This window comes from Lampetra planeri, chromosome 37 (genome assembly GCF_965212315.1).
Source record: "Lampetra planeri chromosome 37, kcLamPlan1.2.h2, whole genome shotgun sequence".
Taxonomy (NCBI): domain Eukaryota; kingdom Metazoa; phylum Chordata; class Hyperoartia; order Petromyzontiformes; family Petromyzontidae; genus Lampetra; species Lampetra planeri.
The window spans coordinates 1303040-1325722 of record NC_136143.1 but is presented as its reverse complement, the minus strand read 5'-3'; the positions used below and the strand labels follow the sequence as shown (position 1 = coordinate 1325722).

Here is a 22683-nt window from a genome sequence, read left to right as displayed (position 1 = left end):
TCCCACTCTACTTCTCTCATTCCTACTCTCTCATCTGCACACGCGCGCACACACACACAGACAGATATATATTATCTCTCTCTCTCTCACAGCCCCGAAACACAGAGGCCGCTCTCTCTCTCTCTCTTCTTCTCATACATGCACACGCACTCAAACACACTCACTCCAGAGTCGTGCCTCTTCTTGTTCAACCTAAATCCTCCAGAACAAAAGCATGCGAGAGGGGGGGGATGCAGAGAGCAAGCAGAACGATGGAGGTGACGAAGCGAGGAAGGACGACCCGAGAGGGAGGCTACCTCCCGTGGCTAGCAACCCGAGATCGGCATCATAAACCCCCGGCGAGCCACCATCAACTCGCTCGTCGCGAGTTTGGCGCTCGTCCCTTGCCGAGCGTTCCGGCGCCGTGACGACCGCTCGCCGCCAGGGACGACGGAGTCGGGACCATGCAGCAGGCACCACGAGGCATGAGGAGGAGGAGGAGAATCTCCGCATCAAAATCAAGACGCTCCGCGGGGAGAGTGAGACCGCAACTCTCCGCGAACTTGCGCCCGGCGTCCAGAATGTCACACGGATCTGGTCTCGCACACACACAGCTACCGGATTTTAAACACGCGCCCTCCAAACTTTGTTGTAAATTACAGGGGAATAAGTGTGTTGTCCTTCCCCCGCACCTCCAATTAGCACGGTTGGCTACGTACGGTGCGAACTAAGTTCAACATACATACACGTTTTAACCATCAGAATATCTTCCACTCCGCATGTTGGCCGTGTGAATTTGTCACCGTTCACGTGAGATTTACTCAGGCTCAGAGTGGTGCCTCCGACGGAATTCTGCAGAACCTTTTAAAAATAGAAATGTCCCTTTTCCTAATGTAATCCCGATTGCGCTACCGGAACGAGGAATTCGTTCTCTCCCAACACAGTGCGACCCTCCGTGTTGGTGAACAGCCCACGGAAGCAGACATCACAGAGCTAACTCTGAAATCCCTTCTTCAAGTGACCAGAAGCCCTTTAAAAAAAAGACAAAAGACCGAGCCGTGTGATGCACCAGTGGCCTCATGGCATCCGGAGCGAGTGCAGACCTCCCCAGGGTGACAAATCCACAAACAGCAGCAGGGTACCTGGTGTGCTGCATCGGTCGTGGGTTAACCATCAACGCTCGTAACATCGTCAGCAGCAGCACTCTAATCATCAACATTCTTTACATCATCAACGCTCTGCCTCTGAACAACATTCGTAGCAACCTTCTCAACATCATCAACACCCGAAATATCCGCAGCACTCTCACCGTCATCATCATCATCGGCAGCAGCAATCTTATCATCAGCATCGTAATCTTAAAAAGCAGCACTCCCAATCACCACCACCAACAACAACATCGTAGCCAGCGCTCGTGACGGAGACCACGGACGGCCGCTTTGCGGGCCACAGGCCAACACCAATGCCACCCGAAGCGGCATGCGCGATGCGCAATAGGTGCTCGCTAACTACACGTGGCCTCCCCCCACCCACCGGCTAAAGCGGCGCTGGAGAGAGGGCGGGCGGCGTTGCGTGCACGGCAAAAACCGCGGGTGATGAAAAGGCCTCATTGCTATTCAGCTCCCCCGCCCCAGAAAAAGAGACACCGAGATGGGAGGGGGGGTAGAGACGGGAGGCCGAGGAGAGGAGGGTGGGGGAGGTTTCGGAATCTGACAGTGGGAGACGAGGGGGTTTGGGGGGGGCAGAGGGAGCGGAGGGCGACTCAAGCGGGGATTGCTGCTGCTACTGCTGCTGGTGCTGCTGGTGCTGATGAGGATGTGGGTAGCGGATAGCGCGACGTTGCGCTACGAACCCGGCGGCCCGAGTTCGATTCCCACTCACGGCCAAAACCGTTGCCCAATATCTGAACCGGTCTTGGGCCTCCCTAGGTCGACTCAGCCTCAAATGAGTACCCAGTGCGGTGTGTACAAACATCGCCACTGGGGAGACAAAGGCGGTCGGGAGCAGTGCTGGCCACCCACCCCCTCGTGTGCTGTGCTGGCCTTCATAGGTTGCTCGCTAACAGCACTTGGCCCAGCAGTCTGTTAAGGCTATGCGGGGGATCTTTGTCTTTGATGGTCGTGGGCTGCAAGGGTGAGCGTTGCCGCCTCTGTGGCACTAAACTGCCGGAATTATATGGCGGGAAGAGGAATACCTCACAACAAGGGAATGAGAGGCAAACACGACGCCTAAAGGAATTGTCTTGAGTGGTGGAGTGTTATTCTTGTTGCTTTTGTTGTTATCCAACTGACAGAAACTGGGAATTGTATTAATTAATTTCCCAGGATATAGCTACCTCAACAAGAGAATGTCCTGGCCAAACCAGGCCAGGTGGTAACCCCAATGAGGATAGAGGGTGTCCGCTTGTGCCGTCCTTGCAACGCGAGTCTGGGCGCGGGGTTTTTCAAGTAAAGGCGCAGCCCTGCAAGTGCCCGCTCGCATCGCTGCTAGGGGAAGGGTCTCCGCTGGCAGAGGAAGTCGTCGAGAGCCTCTCAAGAGGACGTCTCGTGATCGTACTGACGTCCACGCTGGCCATGCACGTCGTGGAAATACCCACTCTGTAACCCACCGCACACGACCTGCCGATTCAAAGAACTCGCAATCGTTCCCGGCCAAATGGGAAGTCGCATTTAGAGATGAGAAGTGCCCCGGAACAGTGATTGTGTGTGCGTAGCAGAGCACGCGCACATGCGGGCGTGCGTGCTTGCGGGCTTGTTGGACATCAGCTGTGTGTCGCAGTGGTTCGCGCACTGCGTTATGAAGCCAGCAGGCCCGAGTTCCACTCCATTATCGCAAGCAGTCCTGGGCTCCTCCCCTAGGTTGACTCAGCCTTAAATGAGAAACGAATACCCGGTGTGGCTGTGTGATCACCACCAGCACTGTTGAAACAGAGAGGTGGCCGCGCATTGTGTTGGCCGCACCATCTCTTCATCTTGTGTACCATGCCGGCCCTTAATAGGTGTTCTCTGACAGCGATTGCCTCCTGCGTACATACACGTGTGCGAGGCTAAACGGGAGATCTGAGGCTTTGTTGTGCGCGACCACGCGCGACGCTCCTGAATAACAAACAGCGGGCGGCATCCAGCTTCGAGCGACCGCCGTCTCCGACAGAGACGAGGCAGCGAAATAAAATAACAGCTCCGAGAGAGAGAGGTGAGACAGAGAGAGGCAGGAGGGGAATAAACATCTCTAACGACAAAAGAACCCAGGAGCGGAGCGACTGAGACAGCATAAAGAGCAAGGAATGGCAGGGAAGAGACAGGGCACGACGCAGCTCATGGGGGTCGTGAGCGAACTGGAATAGGTAGCGAGGGGTATACTGGATCTGATGTGCCAGGTACAGAGATGTGGGAGAGATGTGGGGAAAGTGCGGGAAGATGTAGAGATGCTGGGAGGTGTTGAGAGATTCGTGTGGATGTGGAGGCTTGTCTGTGTATTTATGCTCTGCCCTGGGCAGTAACATACCATGTTGTGCCGTGCTTCTATGCTCCCACAGCTATGCTCTCCCTGCCTTCACCAACCCACACTTATCAGCGAGAAGGTATGGTAAAAAAAACGCCCATGACCAACAAAGTGTGGGGAGGCCCTCATATGCAGCAGCGGATTGGCAGAGGGCTATGACAAATGGCCGACACCAAAAGGTTGCGGAGAAGCGTGGCAGGGTGGAGAGCGGTTCAGCGGAAGAGGGAATCCTGGGCCAGGCAAGCGGAGAGATTTACAAGCGATGGAGAGATGGACACACAGAGAGACAATAACACATGGGGTGGAGGGGGCTATAAAATCTACGCAGAGAGAGATAACAGACATGGAGACGGAGCGACTGCAGGGCGCAGTCGCAGGGAGAAACGCAGAGAGGTGGAGTGGTCGCGGTGATCAGCGGCCGGCTGACCATCGGTGATATCGAGCACAGGCCGAGGGCCTCGCGTTTGCCTTTTCGGCCAAAGCAACGACACCCCCCCGTGCCACGCGCGCGCCTCATAACGACGCCGTGACGTGCGGCGCGTCGCCTCGTTCCCAGCAGCCCGAACGGGTCTCAGTCCACCGCCGTTGCCGACGGCCGTGGCAGCGCACCAAACCTCGGGCGGCAATGGAGAGTGGCGCTCACAGAGGGGCCCCCTCGGGATGGATGCAGGAAATGAGCAACGCTCGTCCGGCCGTGCGGGGGAGACGTCGCGACCTGCGAGTGGGTGCCAGCTGCTGCGCACAACCTCGCGCAGGATGCGCCCTTGCGGCAGCGGCTGGATGAAAACGAAAAAACACTCCCCCTCGTTGTACAAGCTCCACACGCGCACCGCCTGCTGCAAACACCGCCCACTACCTGCATTAGTCCCCACCCTGGCACACACCGAGAGAGAAAATGAGAGACAGTGAGAGCGTCCTGGCCAGACCAGGACATTCGATAGCTTTGCTTCAAACGGTGCCCCCCCACACACAAACATTGACTCCGCCCGCGACTGTGATGGTCATCTTCTCGCTCCAATAATAATTGGCGTTGCTGATAAACTACTTCGCACCGTCACAAAGCATTCCCACCCGCGCACGACAAAGACGAACGCAGTCCAGCGCTTACGTTCAACTTTGTCGGAAAAAAAAATGACCATCGCTTCCAGTCAACCGCTCCTCAACTCGCCTAGATTTTAGCTCAGCCAAGAGAGGCTCTCCTTAGGATGGACACAAAGCCGCAGGGGGTGGGGAATGGTGGGCCATGAGGCAGGTTGCCGCTCGAATTTTTTTTTTTTATCAGGGTTGTTGACCATGGGCTCAGAGGCCCAAAGTGTCCAGTGGCCAGCAACAAATAGCACCTCCGATCAACACGGTTGGCTACGTACGATGCAAAATAAGTTCAAAATACGTGAATGCAGCATTATTCATGGTGCAATCGGAGAGAACGCGTTTGTTGTAAGCGCTTGGGAACAGAGGCAATGGGAGGGAGTTACAGAGCGGAGCAGTGCGACGCAAGAAGCGGAAAGACAAGCGGTGCGACCTGCGACGTGGTCACACGCAGAGTGCGGATCAGCACGGTGAGTGCAATGCCGCAGATGGGAACTCCTCACTGCTGATCCGTGGCTCCTTTGGGCGCTATTTTGAACAGCCGCTCGATGCGATTTGGCACCATTGTCCCAGGCACCTATTTTGCAGGCCTTTGAAGTGCAACACTTCCGCGAGTGACCTTTGTCCACATTTTGTTCAATTCAAAAAGGTGGCCACCCTGGGCGTGAGAGCACCACGGAGAGCGAGGGGGGAGGGGGTGGTGGTGGAGCGGAGCTGGGAGGGGACGAGGCGACGGCGGCTCATGGAAACGTGACACGGCCCGGCTCGGCACGGTCAAGGGGGGCCCGGGCATGGCGGCGGCTATTGCCCTTTTACACGACGGTCGTCGTCATCTGGCCGTCGTGGAAACGTGACGTGGGGCTCGGCACAGAGGCAGCCGCATCCTGCGTAGAGGCACCACCCCGAACCGTGCCACAGACGTGGGTCAGGCCGGCGCGGTGGGATAAACTCGCTCTACCGGCACCGCATGGCTGCCTTGTTTATCCCCACCTTATCCCAACCTCTGTTCTTTTTTTTTCTCCTTTCCCCTTCCTTTCATACGGGAGCAGCAGCTTTGGACCGCGACACCTTCCATTGATCCGCTTGCCGCTCGTCGTGTAGTGGGGAAGGGGGGTCGATGTGAAAACACAAACACCACTTAACGGGCTCGGCCGGCTGCTTCCGTGAAACCGCGGTGCGCTCTGGGACCGCCTCCGGCCCGCGTGTTAAGTGTACGACTGACCGGCTGGCACCCACCTCAATAGGCCATCCTGTCCCTCGAGTAAGTCAAGGGCGGGGATAGGCAGGTGGCAAGGCAGAGCGTTCGCAGCGTGCGCCTCACACGGACGTGCGGCGGGCGATCCGGCCACGAGGCTCGGCCGGAAGGTTATGCGAGTCCAAATAGTGGTTGGGGGTTGACTCAGCCCATCATCCCTCCAGGGTAGATAAAATAACGACCACTTTGTGGGACAATCAACGGTGGTTGTCCTATGGATAGCCTTGACCCAGCAATAGGAATGGGGAAATTCCACCACTCGCTCATTCGAGTGGGAGATCCACGCTGTGTTTGTTTTGCGAGGTCATCAGTGATGCGGTGGCCGGCGCCCCTCACCTACGCGACCCTAGTTCAATTTCTGGCTGCTGCTTACACGAGTGGCTAACAACAGATTCAGCTTAGTATATATTCACAATAGACCAGACGTAGCACTTACGAACACACAATACTCATGCTAAATAGTGAGTGCTATGAACGTGGTGACACGAGTTCAATTCCTGGCCATGGCAAACAACCGACATGGTGAAGTATGGTGAAAGAGCTGTCATGACTGACACAGTATGGGGAAGCTCTCATTCAGCAGTGGATTATCACCGGGCATTCTTGGATTTATTTCTTTGAAAGGACCAAGGTCAACCAACCAATTTATTGTCGTGTAACTTTACTACCAAGGAGCGGGCCATGCCCGAGAGGACGTCCACTGGGGAGATGGAGTGGTGGAACCAGTTCGTGTGCAGCAGGCGCTGGGTGGATCGTTACATCGCTGGATTGCCAGAGGTGGCGGCGGCGGCATGAGGAGGTCATGATCCAGCAGTGGATTGACCACGGCTGATGATGATGATGATGATGATATCTTGTGTCACAATTGGCAACATTCACTCTTTAAGTGAGGGAGCAGAAGCTTGCAACCGTCGCACGCGATGAACGCACACGCGCACATATATATATTCAGCGGAACCCAGTTCGATTCCCTGTCCCAGCGATAATCGACGATCTGCCCCCTTCCCCACAACCCTTCGCCAGCCTGCACTGACCAGCGTGGTGAAGTATGGGCAAACCACTCCCGTGACCGACACGGCATGGAGAGGGTCGTCCTGACGTGTCAAAGAGCTTTATATAATTAATAATTACACACCCTGCACGCACGCACACACGATGACATCGGTTCAAGGCACTGGGAAAAACAGTCGTGTCCACAAACGCCGGACTCAACAGGCGAGCCGAGGGAATGGAATCAAAGTCGTTGCTATCTTCCCACTAATGAATGACACGCACGCATGCGCACACACACACACGCGCACACACACGCATGCTTGCATGGGAGTCACGGTTAGGCTTGGCAGGAAGCACGGAGATGAAAGGATGTTTTTTGTCTCTGCTATGGGGCGCGACGGGGTTTAGAGCCGGGAGGCAATAGCTGATGCATTAACTTGGTTATTTACCGTGGTGAGGGATGACTTACCTTGGCCATTTGCTCTCTTTGTCATTCGTTTTTTTGTTTCCCTTCATTTCGAGTTTCTCTCCCACAGGGGCCAAGCCGCTCTCTCGAGTGGCTCCGTGCTCCGCTCGCACCGCCGCCGCCACCGCCGTCTCGAAGACGCTCGGCCGGGAGGTGGGGGGGGGAGCCGACGACGGCAAAACGTGGCACCGACCGGGAGTGGGGAAAACAATTACGGTCGAGCCGCGCAATCCACCCCCCCCCCCCCCCCCCAAAAAAAAACACCACCGGGAACTCTTGCGCTAATGTAAAAAAAAATTAAGAAACGGACACGATGACCGCTTCCGTAGAAAACGACTCGGGGCGAGCGCCGTGCGCGGGTCGAGCGCCGTCGGCGGGAGCGAGCGCCGTCGGCAGGAGCAAGCGCCAGAGTCACGCTCACCACCGTCGCGGACGGCAGCCTCGACCGGAGTTGCAAGTAAAGAGAAGACGGAACGCGTTCATTTCCCCTCTGTTGTCACAAGAGCAGCGGCCGCCGTGACAGGAGACGTGAACGGACTCGATGAAGCAAAGAGGAGGCTAAACCCCCATCGGTGATTCTAAGAATAAGCGGGAGAAAGAGGCCAGGGCCAGCCCACGCAGCTGCTCTGCTTTACTCAAAAAACCAAATACGGCAAAAATTCATTCCGGCGTTACCATCGCGTTGTCAAAAGCCAAAAGCATTTCGATTTAAAGCTTTCGTGACTGCAGGGATTCATCATCAGCCAAAAGCATTGGAAGGAGATGCGTCTCTCGGGCATGGATGAAACCGAGCTGCGTCTTAACACGCAACTTCTTGCCGCCCGGCATGCGCGAGGCAACCTAAAGCACCGGAGAATGCCCTGCGCCAGAGAGGGAAACTCCCAAATGTCCACAGGGACGAGATCTCTCACACTCTGCTTCTCAGATGGCGCACGAGCACACGGGTGCGCGCGTTTTCAATTCATAGGAATAAATAAGCATAGCTCTTTATCAATCCACTGCTGGATTAAGGCTGCCTCCCCCACCCCCATGCCGTGCTGGTCACGGGGGGGTCATTTGACCATACTTCACCTGTCTGGTCGATGCAAGTTGGTGAGTGACAAGTGAGTGACAGGTGGAAAGAAGACGGGGGGGGGCCTAGATATATCCGCTCACAAATTCGTAGAGATTGTTCTTGCTGTTGGCGAAGTCATCTCTTTTCGAGCCTTTTCTCCGAGCGCTCTGGTCTTTGTTGCGTCGCTCGGCGAGGTTTGTCTGCGCGACAAGGAGGAGGAGGAACACGGATTACCCTGCGGCCGCTCGCTCTGCGCCAACCCCCCACCCCCCCCTCCCCCTTCCATGAGGAACCCACGGCGTTTCCCACGATGCTCGGCGTGCGCGCGGTGGAGGGGAGTTCACGGAGGATCGGGACGAGTTTCGGAATTCTCGTGACGTTTGAAGATATTTCCCCGGACCTTCGGAACACAAGCGTTGCGCGCCATGGAGCCGCCGGTTCGTGCACTGCATTGTGAACCCAACGGCCTGGGTTTGATTTCCAGCCAGCAGCAAAATGAAATCTGAACCAATCATCATCCTCTCTTCACTGACCCATTCTGAAGGTGGTGGTGGCAGTGGCCATCGAAATCAGTCAACCCATGGCACCTGGGTCTGTCCTGTGAACTCCTGCCAGCGGCCATTCTACACTTCACGTGGCCTTAAAATGCACATTAGCCTGGAACAAGCGCCGTGTTTGTGTCACCGCCACTTAATGGCGAATGGCGGTTGTTGTTGTTGGTAGTGACAGTGGTGTTGGTGCCTGTGTTGGTGGTGGCAGTGGTGCTGATGGTGGTGCTGACAGTTGTGGTGGCGGTGCTGGTCATGGTGGTGACAGTGGTGCCGATAGTGGTGGTAGTGGTGGTGGAGGAGGCTGCAGAGCCGCAGCTCAAGCTTTCAGTAAAAGCTCCCGCTGGGCAGATTGGAGCGCGAGAAACACGGTGATGATAATAACCTGACTACGACTACTACGAGCAGCCCACACCCCGCAGCGTGAACCCCACAACACCCCGCACCCACAGCATGCACCAGACGGCACTCGCCACGCGACACATGGCACACAGCACTCACCACACGACACGTACCACTCACCGCAGCACATTCCCTCGGAAGCACGACCCCACACTCTCAGCATGAAATCAGGAGAATAAAACAGCCCCCTCTCGCTGCCACCCCTTGAACTCGGGTCGAACTCGGGTCGAACTCGGGTCGAACTCGGGTCGAACTCGGGTCGAACTCGGGTCGCCAGGTTCGTGGCGCAGTGTACCAACCGCTACACTACCGCTCACTAGGTACACACACACACTCTTACACCAACACACTCACACACAAACACAAAGATCCCCCATATAACAATAGACTGTTGGGGCAAGTGCTGTTAGCGAGCAGCACCTGTGAAGGCCGGCACGGCACACGAGGGGGTGGGGTGGCCAGCACCACGCCCAGTCGCCTTTGTCTCCCCAGTGGAGATGTTTACACACCGCACCGGGTACGCATTTAAGTCCGTCGACTTAGGAGAGGCCCAATACCAGTTCAGATAATCGTCACTGTTGTTGGTGGCCACGAGCGGGAATCGAACTCGGGTCGCCGGGTTCGTAGCGCAGCGTAGCGTAGCGCTAACACCCCACACCTGGATTACTACTACGAGCAGCCCACACCTGGATTACTAAACGTCGTGAGAATTGTTTTATTATGTTTTATTTTTATTATTTTATTACTTCCCTTCTACGTGACTTTACCGAAAGAACCAAGAAGATGAACCCCACACCTGAGTCGCGACCATCGGTGGGCCAAGTCAACTCATCGACCAAACATCGCTCCTCACGTCTTTTTTTAATCGTGGTCAAATACTCAGGCCTCTTTCAAAAGGCCACTGCACCCACATCCATTCGGCCGTCTCCCGAGAAGGAGGGAAACCCCCGAGCTGCCCTACCTCACGCGGTGGCGGTCGATTTCACAGAGCCCCGCCCTGTCACCTCCCGTCCAGCAGCACACACGGAGAGCACCTCGCCTGGTATACAGGAAGTCGTGGGTTCGATCCCGATCCTGCTGTATATTTGGAGTTTGTGTGTCTCTCTCCCCGTGGTCGCGTGGATTTTTCTCTGGGTCCCCTGGTTTTTCCCTCCACATTTGGAATCAACGTCATGCGTTGTAGAGTTTTTGGCTGCTATAAATTTCCACGTAAAAAGCCACTTCGTGTGAGCTATAATGAGTCTCAAAGTCGCTTCTGCAAGAGTTACATAGCTCAGCAGGCCTTACCTGGTAAAATAAAAATAGGTAGATAGGTTATTCCAAGCTAATTTTGGTGCTGCCCGACAAGTCGAGCGATGGAACCGGTAAACCTGTCGAGGCATCGATGGACGTGGGTCATCGGGAACGTTCCGGCGATGCCACCGATGCCACCTCGGCAGCGACGCAACAGCTACAAACAACAACAGCTCGGCACGTTCGGCGTCGGATAACGCCGCCCTGGAGAGGGGTACAATAAGAGGCGGCGTTTCAGGCAACGGCCCTTAGTCACAGCGGACAGCGTTATGACGTCACTGAGGAATGCCTGAAAAAGATGAACGCGGCTCCCGGCCAGAAGTCGAACTTGGGTTGCGGGACGTTGCCACGCACGCAAGAGTGCTACCCTAGCGGGGAGCTGGTGAGACTCATCTGCATGTGAAAATGTCTACGACAAAGAACGTGAGGGGGGCGGTGGGGATGGAATGGGGGGGGGGGCCACGGCACTTTGATGTGCTCATGAATGCGTCTATGAGCCGTTAGTACCCCAGTGCGCAATCTCAGCGCCACCCCTCCCCACAGCTGCAATAAGCCCCCCTCCTCCCCCGACCCCCCCACCTCCCTTCCACTGAGCAGCTCAACCTCACCGCAGCCCCCACCTCTCCCCTTTCATCCCCCCCAGCCCTCCCTCACCACCCCCCTCCCTCCCTGCGGCTGCCTCTCCCATCCATACCGGCCCATCAGTCCGATCGCACCTCTCACTCACAACCAGCTCACCCTTCTCCCCCCTCTTCCAGCGAATTGCACCATGTTTTCCACTGGCACACCCGAGCCGAGCCGTCTATACTATTTGGCTGCTGCTATAAATGACCACGTGATGATAAGTGACTTCGTTGGGCTATCATTTGTGTCCAGGTCGCTTCTGCAAAAGAACTGTATAAACTAAAATAATATTTAAATAAAAGTCCAGGTAAGGGGCCCACTGAGCTATGTAGCTCTTTTTCAGAAGCGACCTGGCCACAAATGATAGCTCAACGAAGTGGCTCATCACGTGACAGTTTATAGCAACCAAACGCGTGATGTTGATTCTAAATGTGGAGGGAAAAACCGAAGGATCCAGAGAAAAATCCACACAATCATGGAGAGACATGCGAAAACTCCAAATATACAGCAGGCATCAGGGTCGGGATCGAACCCACGACCTCCTGTATACTGGGCAAAGTAGTTAGCATCTCACCACCGTGGTTCAGTGGGCCTTACCTGGTAAAATAAAAAAAAATTGTTTCGTTTAGAGCTGGCGTGGGGCCATCACGGCAAAGGCGATTTCCCACTGGCTGTTTGCTGTGATGGGTCGGAACCCAAATGTGACTTGCCGTACCAGCGTGGCCCCCACATTGAGGGGGACCCTGCAACATCATGGCTACTGACTCTCACCATCAACTCCCCGACCCCACCACCCAGACCTCCACGTGGTGAGGGCCCTTCCCAGCGGCTCGCAAAACCACGCCACGTTAAAGATTAAGTGCAATCCCTCATCATCGCATTCCCAGCTCACTCGATGTTACTCTGCCCTCTCTTTTATGGCAGCATCGTGTTTGCTTTTCGTGAGTGCTTCGATACGATTTGTGTTCAGCCTAATCCGCTATGATTGGGCGCGCTCTGATGGTTGCATTGCATATTTCTCTGCTTGCCTGACCCAGCTCTGTATGCTAGTTCTGTACCACACTGCTCTGCGGTCACCTGTGCCCCTTTTCCGCTGGCACATCAGAGCCATGCTACGAGCCGTTTTCCCGCCAGCTGTTTGCCCCGCCGAGCCAGACCCAAACCGCGCTACGCTCACCTTACCCAACATCCGAATCTTGAGTCAGGGCCAAGCAGGGCCAGGGGAGGGACTAATCACGCATTCATTGGAGGCGAGATGTTAACTACCTCGCCTGTTATAGAGGAGGTCGTGGATTCGATCCCGACCCTGAGTTTGCATGTTCTCCCCATGGTCACGTGGATTTTTCTCCAGTCCTCCGGTTTTCTCCTCCATATTTAGAATCACCATCGTAAGTTTCGAGTGTTTGGCTGCTATAAAGTTCCCCACGTGATAAACCGCTTCGTTGAGCTATCATTTGCGATAGCCAGGTCGCTTCTGGAAAAAAAACTACATAGCAGCTCAGTGGGCTTTACCTGGTAAAATAAAAATAGTGTTTATAGTTTTAGTTTCACTGCGTGTGACGTCAGTCGGCAACGCGGCTCGAACGCGGCCGTGTCCTCCAACTCGTGAGCGGACTCGTTCACCACGGAAAAAAAACAGCCCGATGGCTCCTGAGCGCACGCCGGCGAGTGCAAAATCTCTCGTTGCCGTGGAGACAGGAGGATGGCACAGCGGTTGGCGCGTGAAGCCGGCGACCTGACCTCCGTTTCCCGGACAACGGCCAACATCGGTCGCGGGTGATTGCCGAAACGGTACCTGCGCACCGAACCCTCATTTCTCGTACGTATGTTGAACTTCTTTCGCAACGTACGTAGTCAACCGTGCTACATCGGAGGCTCAAACCCGCACACGGACCAGAGTGGTGAAGTACATCAGAGACGCTCGGCTAACAAACGGCCTCCCTCTGCCCGAGCCTCCTCCCGGCACGAACGGAAGTGCTCTCTACCCCGAACGCTGCGCCAGAAGCCACCGCCTCTGCGGGACGCGACCGCTGTAATACGTTCCTGGAAAAGTTTCAAAGGGGTTTTACTGCAGCACTCAAGCCGCGCCTCGCGACAGCTAAATGTCCCGGGCGAGTGCTATTAGCGAACATCTGCTCAGGTTGGTGCGTCGCAACAGGTGGGGGTGTCGCCGAAACCACGCGCCAGCCGGATTCACCTACGCCAGCGCCGATGTTTACACGCGGCATCAGCGTGTAAACATGTATGGCCGAGCCGTCCAAGGGGGTGCCCATTGCCAATTTAGATAATCACTCGCCAACTGGCGTTAGCCGTGGCCAGGAACTGAACTGGGATCGTAGGGTTCGTAGAACGGTGCGCCAACCTCCACCCACGCAGAGACGGACACGCACACAAACAAAAAAGACAAAGTTCCCCCATATAGCCTTTAACAGACTGTTGAGGAAAGTGCTGTTAGTGAGCACATATGAAGGCCGAGACCACCGTTGTTTCGCCAATGCTAGTGTTTACACATCGCACCAGGTACTCATTTAAGACTAAGTCGACCTTGGGGGAGGCCTATGACGAGTTTAAATAATCTTCAGCGATGTTGGCCATGAGCGGGGAATGGAACTCGGGTGGCAGGGTTCGTAGTGCGGTGCGCTATCCTCACACACACACACAGACAGACAACAACAACAACAACCGCCGTTCGCCACTAAGTGGCGGTGACGTCACCACGACGCTTGTGCCAGGCCAAGTGCACCTTGAGGCCACGTGAAGTGTCGAACGCCCGCTGGCAGGAAGTCACGGGGCAGACCCAGCAGGTGCCACGGGTCGACTGACCGAGATGACCGAGATGACTGGCTGATGCACCACCTTTGCCCCCTACTGTACCAACTTGCTGTGCTTTAGCCACCAAGGCGCTCCGCTCGTTGTAGTGAGCGTCGCTCCTCCGCCCTCCGTTGTTGTTTTAGGGCGACTGCCTCCAACTGCCCACTGAGGCCGATCTTGACACCGCTGGTACCAGTCATCGGCAAGTCCACTCAGCTCCACGTCCTCCTGTACCACATCACTCCATCTTTTCTCTAGCTCGTGCCGCGCCCGTTTAGCCCCCTCGATCCGGCTGAACAAAAGCTGTTTAGGCATGCGGTGGCTGGGCATGCGGGCTACATGACCCAGCCAACACAGCCTTGCCTGCCGGAGGAGCTCACCGATGGGACTTTGCCCAGATCTTTCAAGGATTTGTGAGCTCCTCACACAATCCAGCCTGGTTAAACTCAGGATGGATCGTAGGCAGGCCAGCCTAAATGTTTCCAACCGGCGAAGATGCTCCATTAGGGGGGTCCACGTTTCGCAAGCGTAGAGAAGGGAGGGAATGACCGTGGCCGAGAAGACCTGAAGCTTCGTGCGGAGCGACAGACCAGGTAGCTTCCACACAGCGTTACGCAACCGATGAAAAGATATTGCCGCTCGACTGATTCGGAGTGAGACCTCTGCTGTTAAACTGGAGCCAGTCATAAGCACACTGCCCAGGTATTGGAAACTCTCCACTCTCTCCACAACTTCCCCATCACCGATTGGGAGTTGTGGGGGTGGATTGTCCGATGGTACAAAATACCCAGGCAGGTGCTTAGTTTTGGTGGGGCTGATGGTAAGGCCCCATCTCTTAGTGGCACGCTCCAGTCTCAGCAGCAGCGTCTCCAACTCCTCTTCTGAATGAGCAGCTATTACCAAATCATCGGCATACATAACGTGGTTTACCAATAGGGAGCCATCCCTTGATCGCACCCGGGCGTCGATCAGCCTCCCATTATATCTGTACCAAATGGAAATTCCCCCGGTACAGACAGACACACACACACACAGACACGCGCAGACACACAGACAGACACAGTCACCCACACCCTCTCCTCCGCTCGCCTATGCCCTGGTGCACGAATGAGAGCGGTAACGAGGAGGTAATTAGTAGGCAAGTGGATGTCAGCGACGGTGCGAGGAGGAGTGCACCAGAGGTGGGGGCCGGGAGGGTTGGGGCGGCGTGGGGGGTTGTCGGGGCTAGGGTTCGGGTGACGCGGTCTCCTTAAACGCGGCTACAATTATCACGAGCCTCCCTCCCTCCCCCACCTCCTCCTCGGCGAACGCCTCTTGGCAGTAGCTGCACGGCGGTGGTGGTGGCCGCGCGGCGTCTCGGCTCGGATTTCACATTCCTGGGGTCCGCCGTGAACGCGTCCGGATCAGCGGTGGCACCTTCTCTTCTCTCTTTCTCTCCCACCATCTCCCCGTGCATCTCTCTCGCTCTCTCTCACTCTCCCTTTCTGTCTGGACATTTCCTCTCTCTCTCTCCCACAGTCTCTGTTTGTGTGTGTTTGTCTCTCTCTCGCTCGCTCTCTGGACATTTCCGTTCTCTCCGCTCCCTCCCCGTCTCTAATTGTCCGCGTTGTTTGTGGACGACCGCCCAATCCGTCACGACGTCGCCGCCCGGCGCGCGCTCCACTCGCGGGCAGAGGAACGCGTGGGTCAGCTCAGCCCACTCCACAACGGGCACTTTACGGAGAGACTGCTCCCTGCCATGGGAATGTAGAATTGTCACCGCCGCACACCTCTTTTTTTTCCGCGTGCTTCTCTTCTTCCGTGTAAGTCCCTCTGCGCCCCGCGCCTCCCGCTCTGTCGCGTGTTCCTCGCGTGCGCGTGCGGTGCCACACGCGTGGAACCCGACACGCATGACAACGACTATGATGGGGCAAGCGCTAATAGCGAGCACCTATGAAGGCCGGAACGGTACGCGACGGGGTGGGTGGCCAGCATAACGCCCGACCGCCTTTGTCTCCCTAGTAACGATGTTTACACACCGCACCAGGTACTCATTTGAGGCCGAGTCGACCTAACGGAGGAGGCCCATGACCGGTTCAGATAATTGTCACTAGTGTTGGCCATGAGCGAGAATCGAACCCAGGTCACTGGGTTCGTAGCGCAGTGTACTAACCGCTACACTACCGCCACCTCCACCACCACCGCCTCCACCGCCACCACCGCCGCCACCACCACCACCACGCCGCCACCACCACCACCACCAGTGCCGTCTGGCTGCGAACCCAACCCCGGCGCCTCACAGGGGCCGCGCCCTCACAATTAGACTCAAGCGTCAAGAGATTGGGGAGCGGGGCGTCAAGGTCAGTCGCTGCGCTCACAATCCTCGCGTCGTCGTCGCTGGTTCGATTCTGTGACGTCGCACGTTACACGGTGGGCACGCTTCTTCAATCAGCAGCAAGGTGGCGCAGTGATAGCACTTTGGCCACACAGCAAGAGAGGGCTGGGTTTGATTCTCAAGTCGGGCGGCTTTCTCTGTGGAGTTTGTACGATCTCCCGCCTATCCTGCGTGAGTTTCCTCCGGGTTCTCCGCATTGCAAAAACAAAACCCACACAATGTAACTGGTATTGGCCTCCGAATGCTGAATAATAACACTGCAAATGCACTCAATTGGGCTCACAAACAGCAGCAACCATCGCCCCACCCCCTGCAAAAACTTGGCAGGACACCTCCTGAAAAAGAGTCTTGAGACTCAGTGAGGCTTTTTACCCAAGAAAACAAGCGAAATAAAATATAAAGTGGTCTTCTTGGGCCAATTAAGGCCATGAATCGCCATGGGTGCGAGCACTCTGGCCGCTGTGAGCCACTGTGCACCCCACACTTAAACTAAAACTGTAAACTTTACCAGGTAAGGTCCACTGACTTAGATATCTCTTTTTCAGAAGCGAATTGGCCACAATTGATAGCTCAACGAAGTGGCTTACTGTCGTGTGGACACATTTATAGCAGCCAAATACTCTAAACGTGTGATGTTGATTCTAAATGTGACCACAGGGGGAGAGACATCAAAACTCCAAATATACAGCAGGCGTCAGTGTCGGGATCGAACCGACGACATCCTGTATACCAGGCGAGGTAGTTAATATCTCGCCACCGTGGCGGCGACGTCGCGAAGCGCTGTGCCATGGTTCGGGGTGGTGGGCATGCGGTGCCATCGCTTGACGAGGCCAACTGTCGGTGAAGGCGCAGCCCTGCAGTTGCTCGCTCGCGCCACCGCTGCTGGAAGGGGCCTCGATTGGAGGGAGCCCAACAGAGGGCCACCCTCTGGAGGAAGCTCTGTTTTGGGCCAACTCTTCCACGCCAGCCGGACGTCTTGGGAGAGGCGGGCGCACCACCACACTTTACCCCAGCACACTTTACCCCAGCACACTTTACCCCAGCACACTTTACCCCAGCACACTTTACCCCAGCACACTTTACCCCAGCACACTTTACCCCAGCACACTTTACCCCAGCACACTTTACCCCAGCACACTTTACCCCAGCACACTTTACCCCAGCACACTTTACCCCAGCACACTTTACCCCAGCACACTTTACCCCAGCACACTTTACCCCAGCACACTTTACCCCAGCACACTTTACCCCAGCACACTTTACCCCAGCACACTTTACCCCAGCACACTTTACCCCAGCACACTTTACCCCAGCACACTTTACCCCAGCACACTTTACCCCAGCACACTTTACCCCAGCACACTTTACCCCAGCACACTTTACCCCAGCACACTTTACCCCAGCACACTTTACCCCAGCACACTCTACCCCAGCACACTCTACCCCAGCACACTCTACCCCAGCACACTTTACCCCAGCACACTTTACCCCAGCACACTTTACCCCAGCACACTTTACCCCAGCACACTTTACCCCAGCACACTTTACCCCAGCACACTTTACCCCAGCACACTCTACCCCAGCACACTCTACCCCAGCACACTCTACCCCAGCACACTCTACCCCAGCACACTCTACCCCAGCACACTCTACCCCAGCACACTTTACCCCAGCACACTTTACCCCAGCACACTTTACCCCAGCACACTTTACCCCAGCACACTTTACCCCAGCACACTTTACCCCAGCACACTTTACCCCAGCACACTTTACCCCAGCACACTTTACCCCAGCACACTTTACCCCAGCACACTTTACCCCAGCACACTTTACCCCAGCACACTTTACCCCAGCACACTTTACCCCAGCACACTTTACCCCAGCACACTTTACCCCAGCACACTTTACCCCAGCACACTTTACCCCAGCACACTTTACCCCAGCACACTTTACCCCAGCACACTTTACCCCAGCACACTTTACCCCAGCACACTTTACCCCAGCACACTTTACCCCAGCACACTTTACCCCAGCACACTTTACCCCAGCACACTTTACCCCAGCACACTTTACCCCAGCACACTCTACCCCAGCACACTCTACCCCAGCACACTCTACCCCAGCACACTCTACCCCAGCACACTCTACCCCAGCACACTCTACCCCAGCACACTCTACCCCAGCACACTCTACCCCAGCACACTTTACCCCAGCACACTTTACCCCAGCACACTTTACCCCAGCACACTTTACCCCAGCACACTTTACCCCAACACACTTTACCCCAGCACACTTTACCCCAGCACACTTTACCCCAGCACACTTTACCCCAGCACACTTTACCCCAGCACACTTTACCCCAGCACACTTTACCCCAGCACACTTTACCCCAGCACACTTTACCCCAGCACACTTTACCCCAGCACACTTTACCCCAGCACACTTTACCCCAGCACACTTTACCCCAGCACACTCTACCCCAGCACACTCTACCCCAGCACACTTTACCCCAGCACACTTTACCCCAGCACACTTTACCCCAGCACACTTTACCCCAGCACACTTTACCCCAGCACACTTTACCCCAGCACACTCTACCCCAGCACGCTTTACCCCAGCACGCTCTACCCCAGCACGCTCTACCCCAGCACGCTCTACCCCAGCACGCTCTACCCCAGCACGCTCTACCCCAGCACGCTCTACCCCAGCACGCTCTACCCCAGCACGCTCTACCCCAGCACGCTCTACCCCAGCACGCTCTACCCCAGCACGCTCTACCCCAGCACGCTCTACCCCAGCACGCTCTACCCCAGCACGCTTTACCCCAGCACGCTTTACCCCAGCACGCTTTATCCCGCCGCGCTCAACTTTTTGCCGATCGATTAACTGTAGGGGCTAACCCCATTTTAACGTGACCGAGCAGACAGAGGTGAATGGTGAGAAACCTGCCCCACGCTCCCCCCCCCCCACCACCATTTCAACTGCCGAGCCGGGAGATGGGAACCGAACCGGCGGCCCCACCGCGCGCTGCTCGCCATCACACCGCCGTGGCAGCGTCTCCCCATGATGATAGGCCTCGCAAAATTGCCACCCCCCCCCCCCGCCACTGCTTTGCCGGAATTCGAGCTCACGATCCCACGATTAGTGAGCCCCGCCGTCCCCACCGCCGGCGTGCGAGAGCTCGCGGAAAGCGCACGCGCATTTTTGTGGATAATTATGTGCGCTGTGCGTGACTGTTTTCGTGTGTGCGCGCGGGGCGCGCGTACGTGTGTGTCCATGCGCGCGTGCACGCGCGTGTGTGCGCGCGCGTGTGTGTGCGTGCGCGCCAAGCAGAACGAGATGAAAGACGTTTCAGCTCGCAGTTACAATAACTGCGCGAGAACGCATTGGAGAGAGGGGAAACTGCCCGGAACCAGTTTGCGCTTCATGGCCCGAGGCCCCTCTCAGTTTTTTTGTTTTCTTTCCCTGCGTCTCTCTCACACTCCCCTCTCTCTCACACACGAGCACACACACACGAGCACACATGAGCACACATGAGCACACACACACGAGCACACATGAGCACACACACACGAGCACACACACACACACAAGTACACACACACAAACACGAGCACACATGAGCACACACACACACAAGCTCACACACGAGCACACACGAGCACACATGAGCACACACACACACACATGAGCACACACACACGCGAGCACATGCTGCTGGTGCAGATGATGTTAGCGAGCACTTATCAAGGCCGGGGACAGTATACACGAGGCGATGGTTGTGGCCATTTCCATGCCCGGCCGTCTTTGTCTCCCCTGCGATGATGTTTGTCCATGGGCAGAGTTCACCTAGGGGGGGGATGCTCGGCATTTGTTCGAATGTCATTTGCCACCGATGTGCCACGCTGCTCCCCAATTACACACAAACAAAGATCCCCCGTGTAACCTTAACAGACTGTTGGGGCAAGTGCTGTTAGCGAGCACCTCGAACACACACACACTCACTCGTCATCTCTCACCCTCTCACACTCGCCCCCTCCCCACACACCATCATTGTCTCCCTCACACCCCTCTCTCTCTGCCTCTCTCACGCAACTCTCCCCGATCCACCCTCGCACACAGCTCTAGGCCAGCGCACTCTCCCCCAACCTCTCTCAACACTCTCTCACTCACAAACTCACGGCACTGCCCTCCACTCTCTCCACTCCCTCTCTCGACACTCTCCACTCTCTCGCTCTCTACACTCCCACTCTCTACACTCTCCACTCACTCTCTCCCTCACTCTCTCCACTCCCTCTCACTCTCTCCACTCCCTCTCACTCTCTCCCTCACTCCCTCACTCGACACTCTCCACTCTCTCCACTCCCTCTCTCCACTCTCTCTCTCCACTCTCTCCCACCTCTCTCCACTCTCCCTCCCTCACTCTCTCGTACAAAGACAAAGATCCCCCATATAGCCCTCACAGACTGTAGGGGCAAGTGCTGTTAGCGAGCACCTATGAAGGCCGGAACGGTACACGAGAGGGTGGGTAGCCAGCACCACGCCCGACCGCCTTTGTCTCCCCAGTGGCGATGTTTACACAGCGCACCAGGTACTAATTTGAGGCCGAGTCGACCTAGGGGAGGCCCAGGACCGGTTCAGATAATCGTCACTGCTGTTGGCCGTGAGCGGGAATCGAAGGCCGGTCGCCGAATTCGTAGCGCAGCGCGCTAACCACTACACCACCGCTCTCTCGCACACACAGTCACACACAGTCACACACAGAGGTACACACAGTCACATACGGGCCACGCACGCTGTGAGCGCGCGGGCTCCCCAATGCTGCTGGCGGAATGACGACATCGCCGACATCCGCCCGTTCTCACGGGGCTACTCGGGGTTCACGACGCGCACGCGCGGCCGTCACGCACGCGCCTGCGGCCTGCCTACCGACCACCGTCCCCATTAAAACGACTCTCGCCTCTCCTCAAACAGGGGCGTGGAGAACGCTCGCGCCTTCTCCCCCACCTCTCCTTGCAGTCGGTTTAATGTAGGCAAACTCTGCAGTGGTTTCAACAATCAGTGTCTCATCAGCAGAGCCATGCTGAACCGCCAGATCTTTGAAGGCAAGGACCTCCGCCCGCCCCCCCCCGTTACTCTCTCGCTCGTCAGACGTGGGTCCTAGCTCAACGCAACAACAAAAAGCAGCTCTACAAAACACAACACAGAAATCATCACGATCTCGACGTCCGAGCGGTGATCCCCGACAAGCAGCGCCCGACCCGTCAATGTCTCGCAAACCTCGTTGAGCCCAGGCAGCACTCCGATAGACCACCACCACCCCACCACCACCACCCCACCACCACCGCCGCCGCTGCCGTTGTGTGCAGCGGAGGGCAGCATAGCAAACATCCGTTGTTGGGCTGTACTATGTACTCTGCTCCCCGCTTCACAGCTCCCCACCACGTGGATTGAGAAAAGGGCCATAGGATGAACAAAACGTCACCGACGTATTAGACTTGGAAACCCAATACGCGCATAATCGTCACGCTCCAAATTTTCCCAGATTAAAAATAAATCACACCGCAAATGACTCCGTTGGGATTACACACGGCAGGAGCAGCAGCAGCAATTATCACCGCCGCCTGGCAGGCAAATTGTCCCCAGGTCACTCTTGCAAATGAGACCTCACCCCTAGTCTCTCGAATTGATCACCCGATTAAACAAAAATAAACTTGATAAACTTGAACTCAAAATTTCTCACAGCCTTTCGGATTCATGCACGTTCGGCTACACGAGGCGCGGAAGACGTTCAACGTACGTACATTTTACGTGTTTCATCACTGGTCGGAAGCACCGGCCTGGCTGTGGGCCTACGTGGCGGCAGTGTTGTTTGACATCCACTCGACAGGCACTTTAGCGAGTACCTCGAACACAAGCAGCAAGCCTCCTCCCCAAAACTCAAGCGCCCGGGACTGAAAAAGCCCAGCCACGGCATCAATCATTAACGCTCCCTTGTGGGGCTTGTTTGACTGCTCAGTGTCTACCAACAGTGAACCGGCTCCTAAGTCACTTCAATGGCTGGTGTGTTTGTCAACTTTCTTACAAAATTCCAGTTCTCTCTCGAAGCCACTCAGTGCAAAGGGCAACCGCGGACTTCGTCGCTCAATCGTTTCTGCCCCTCTCTCTGTGTCGGCTCAGAAGAACAAGGGGGGCCATCGCCTTAAACGTCAGGCTACTCAACATCACGATACACTTCACGATGATAATCCACTTCATTGGTTGGGCTATCATTTGTGATAGCCAGTTCACTTC

The 22683-nt window shown here is 56.1% G+C and overlaps 1 protein-coding gene across 3 annotated transcripts in view; it reads right to left on the bottom strand.

Annotated features, from left to right (window-relative positions):
* Positions 1–22683, bottom strand: part of LOC144730861 (uncharacterized) — a 114768-nt gene that overhangs the window by 36727 nt on the left and 55358 nt on the right. For 2 of the 3 annotated variants that reach the window (XM_078611652.1, XM_078611653.1), the window contains exon 3: positions 8439–8537. The exons of the other annotated variant lie outside the window; for it this stretch is intronic. In XM_078611652.1, the coding sequence (XP_078467778.1) occupies positions 8439–8537 (99 nt within the window). The remainder of the gene's footprint in view (positions 1–8438; positions 8538–22683) is intronic. 3 annotated transcript variants of the gene reach the window in all.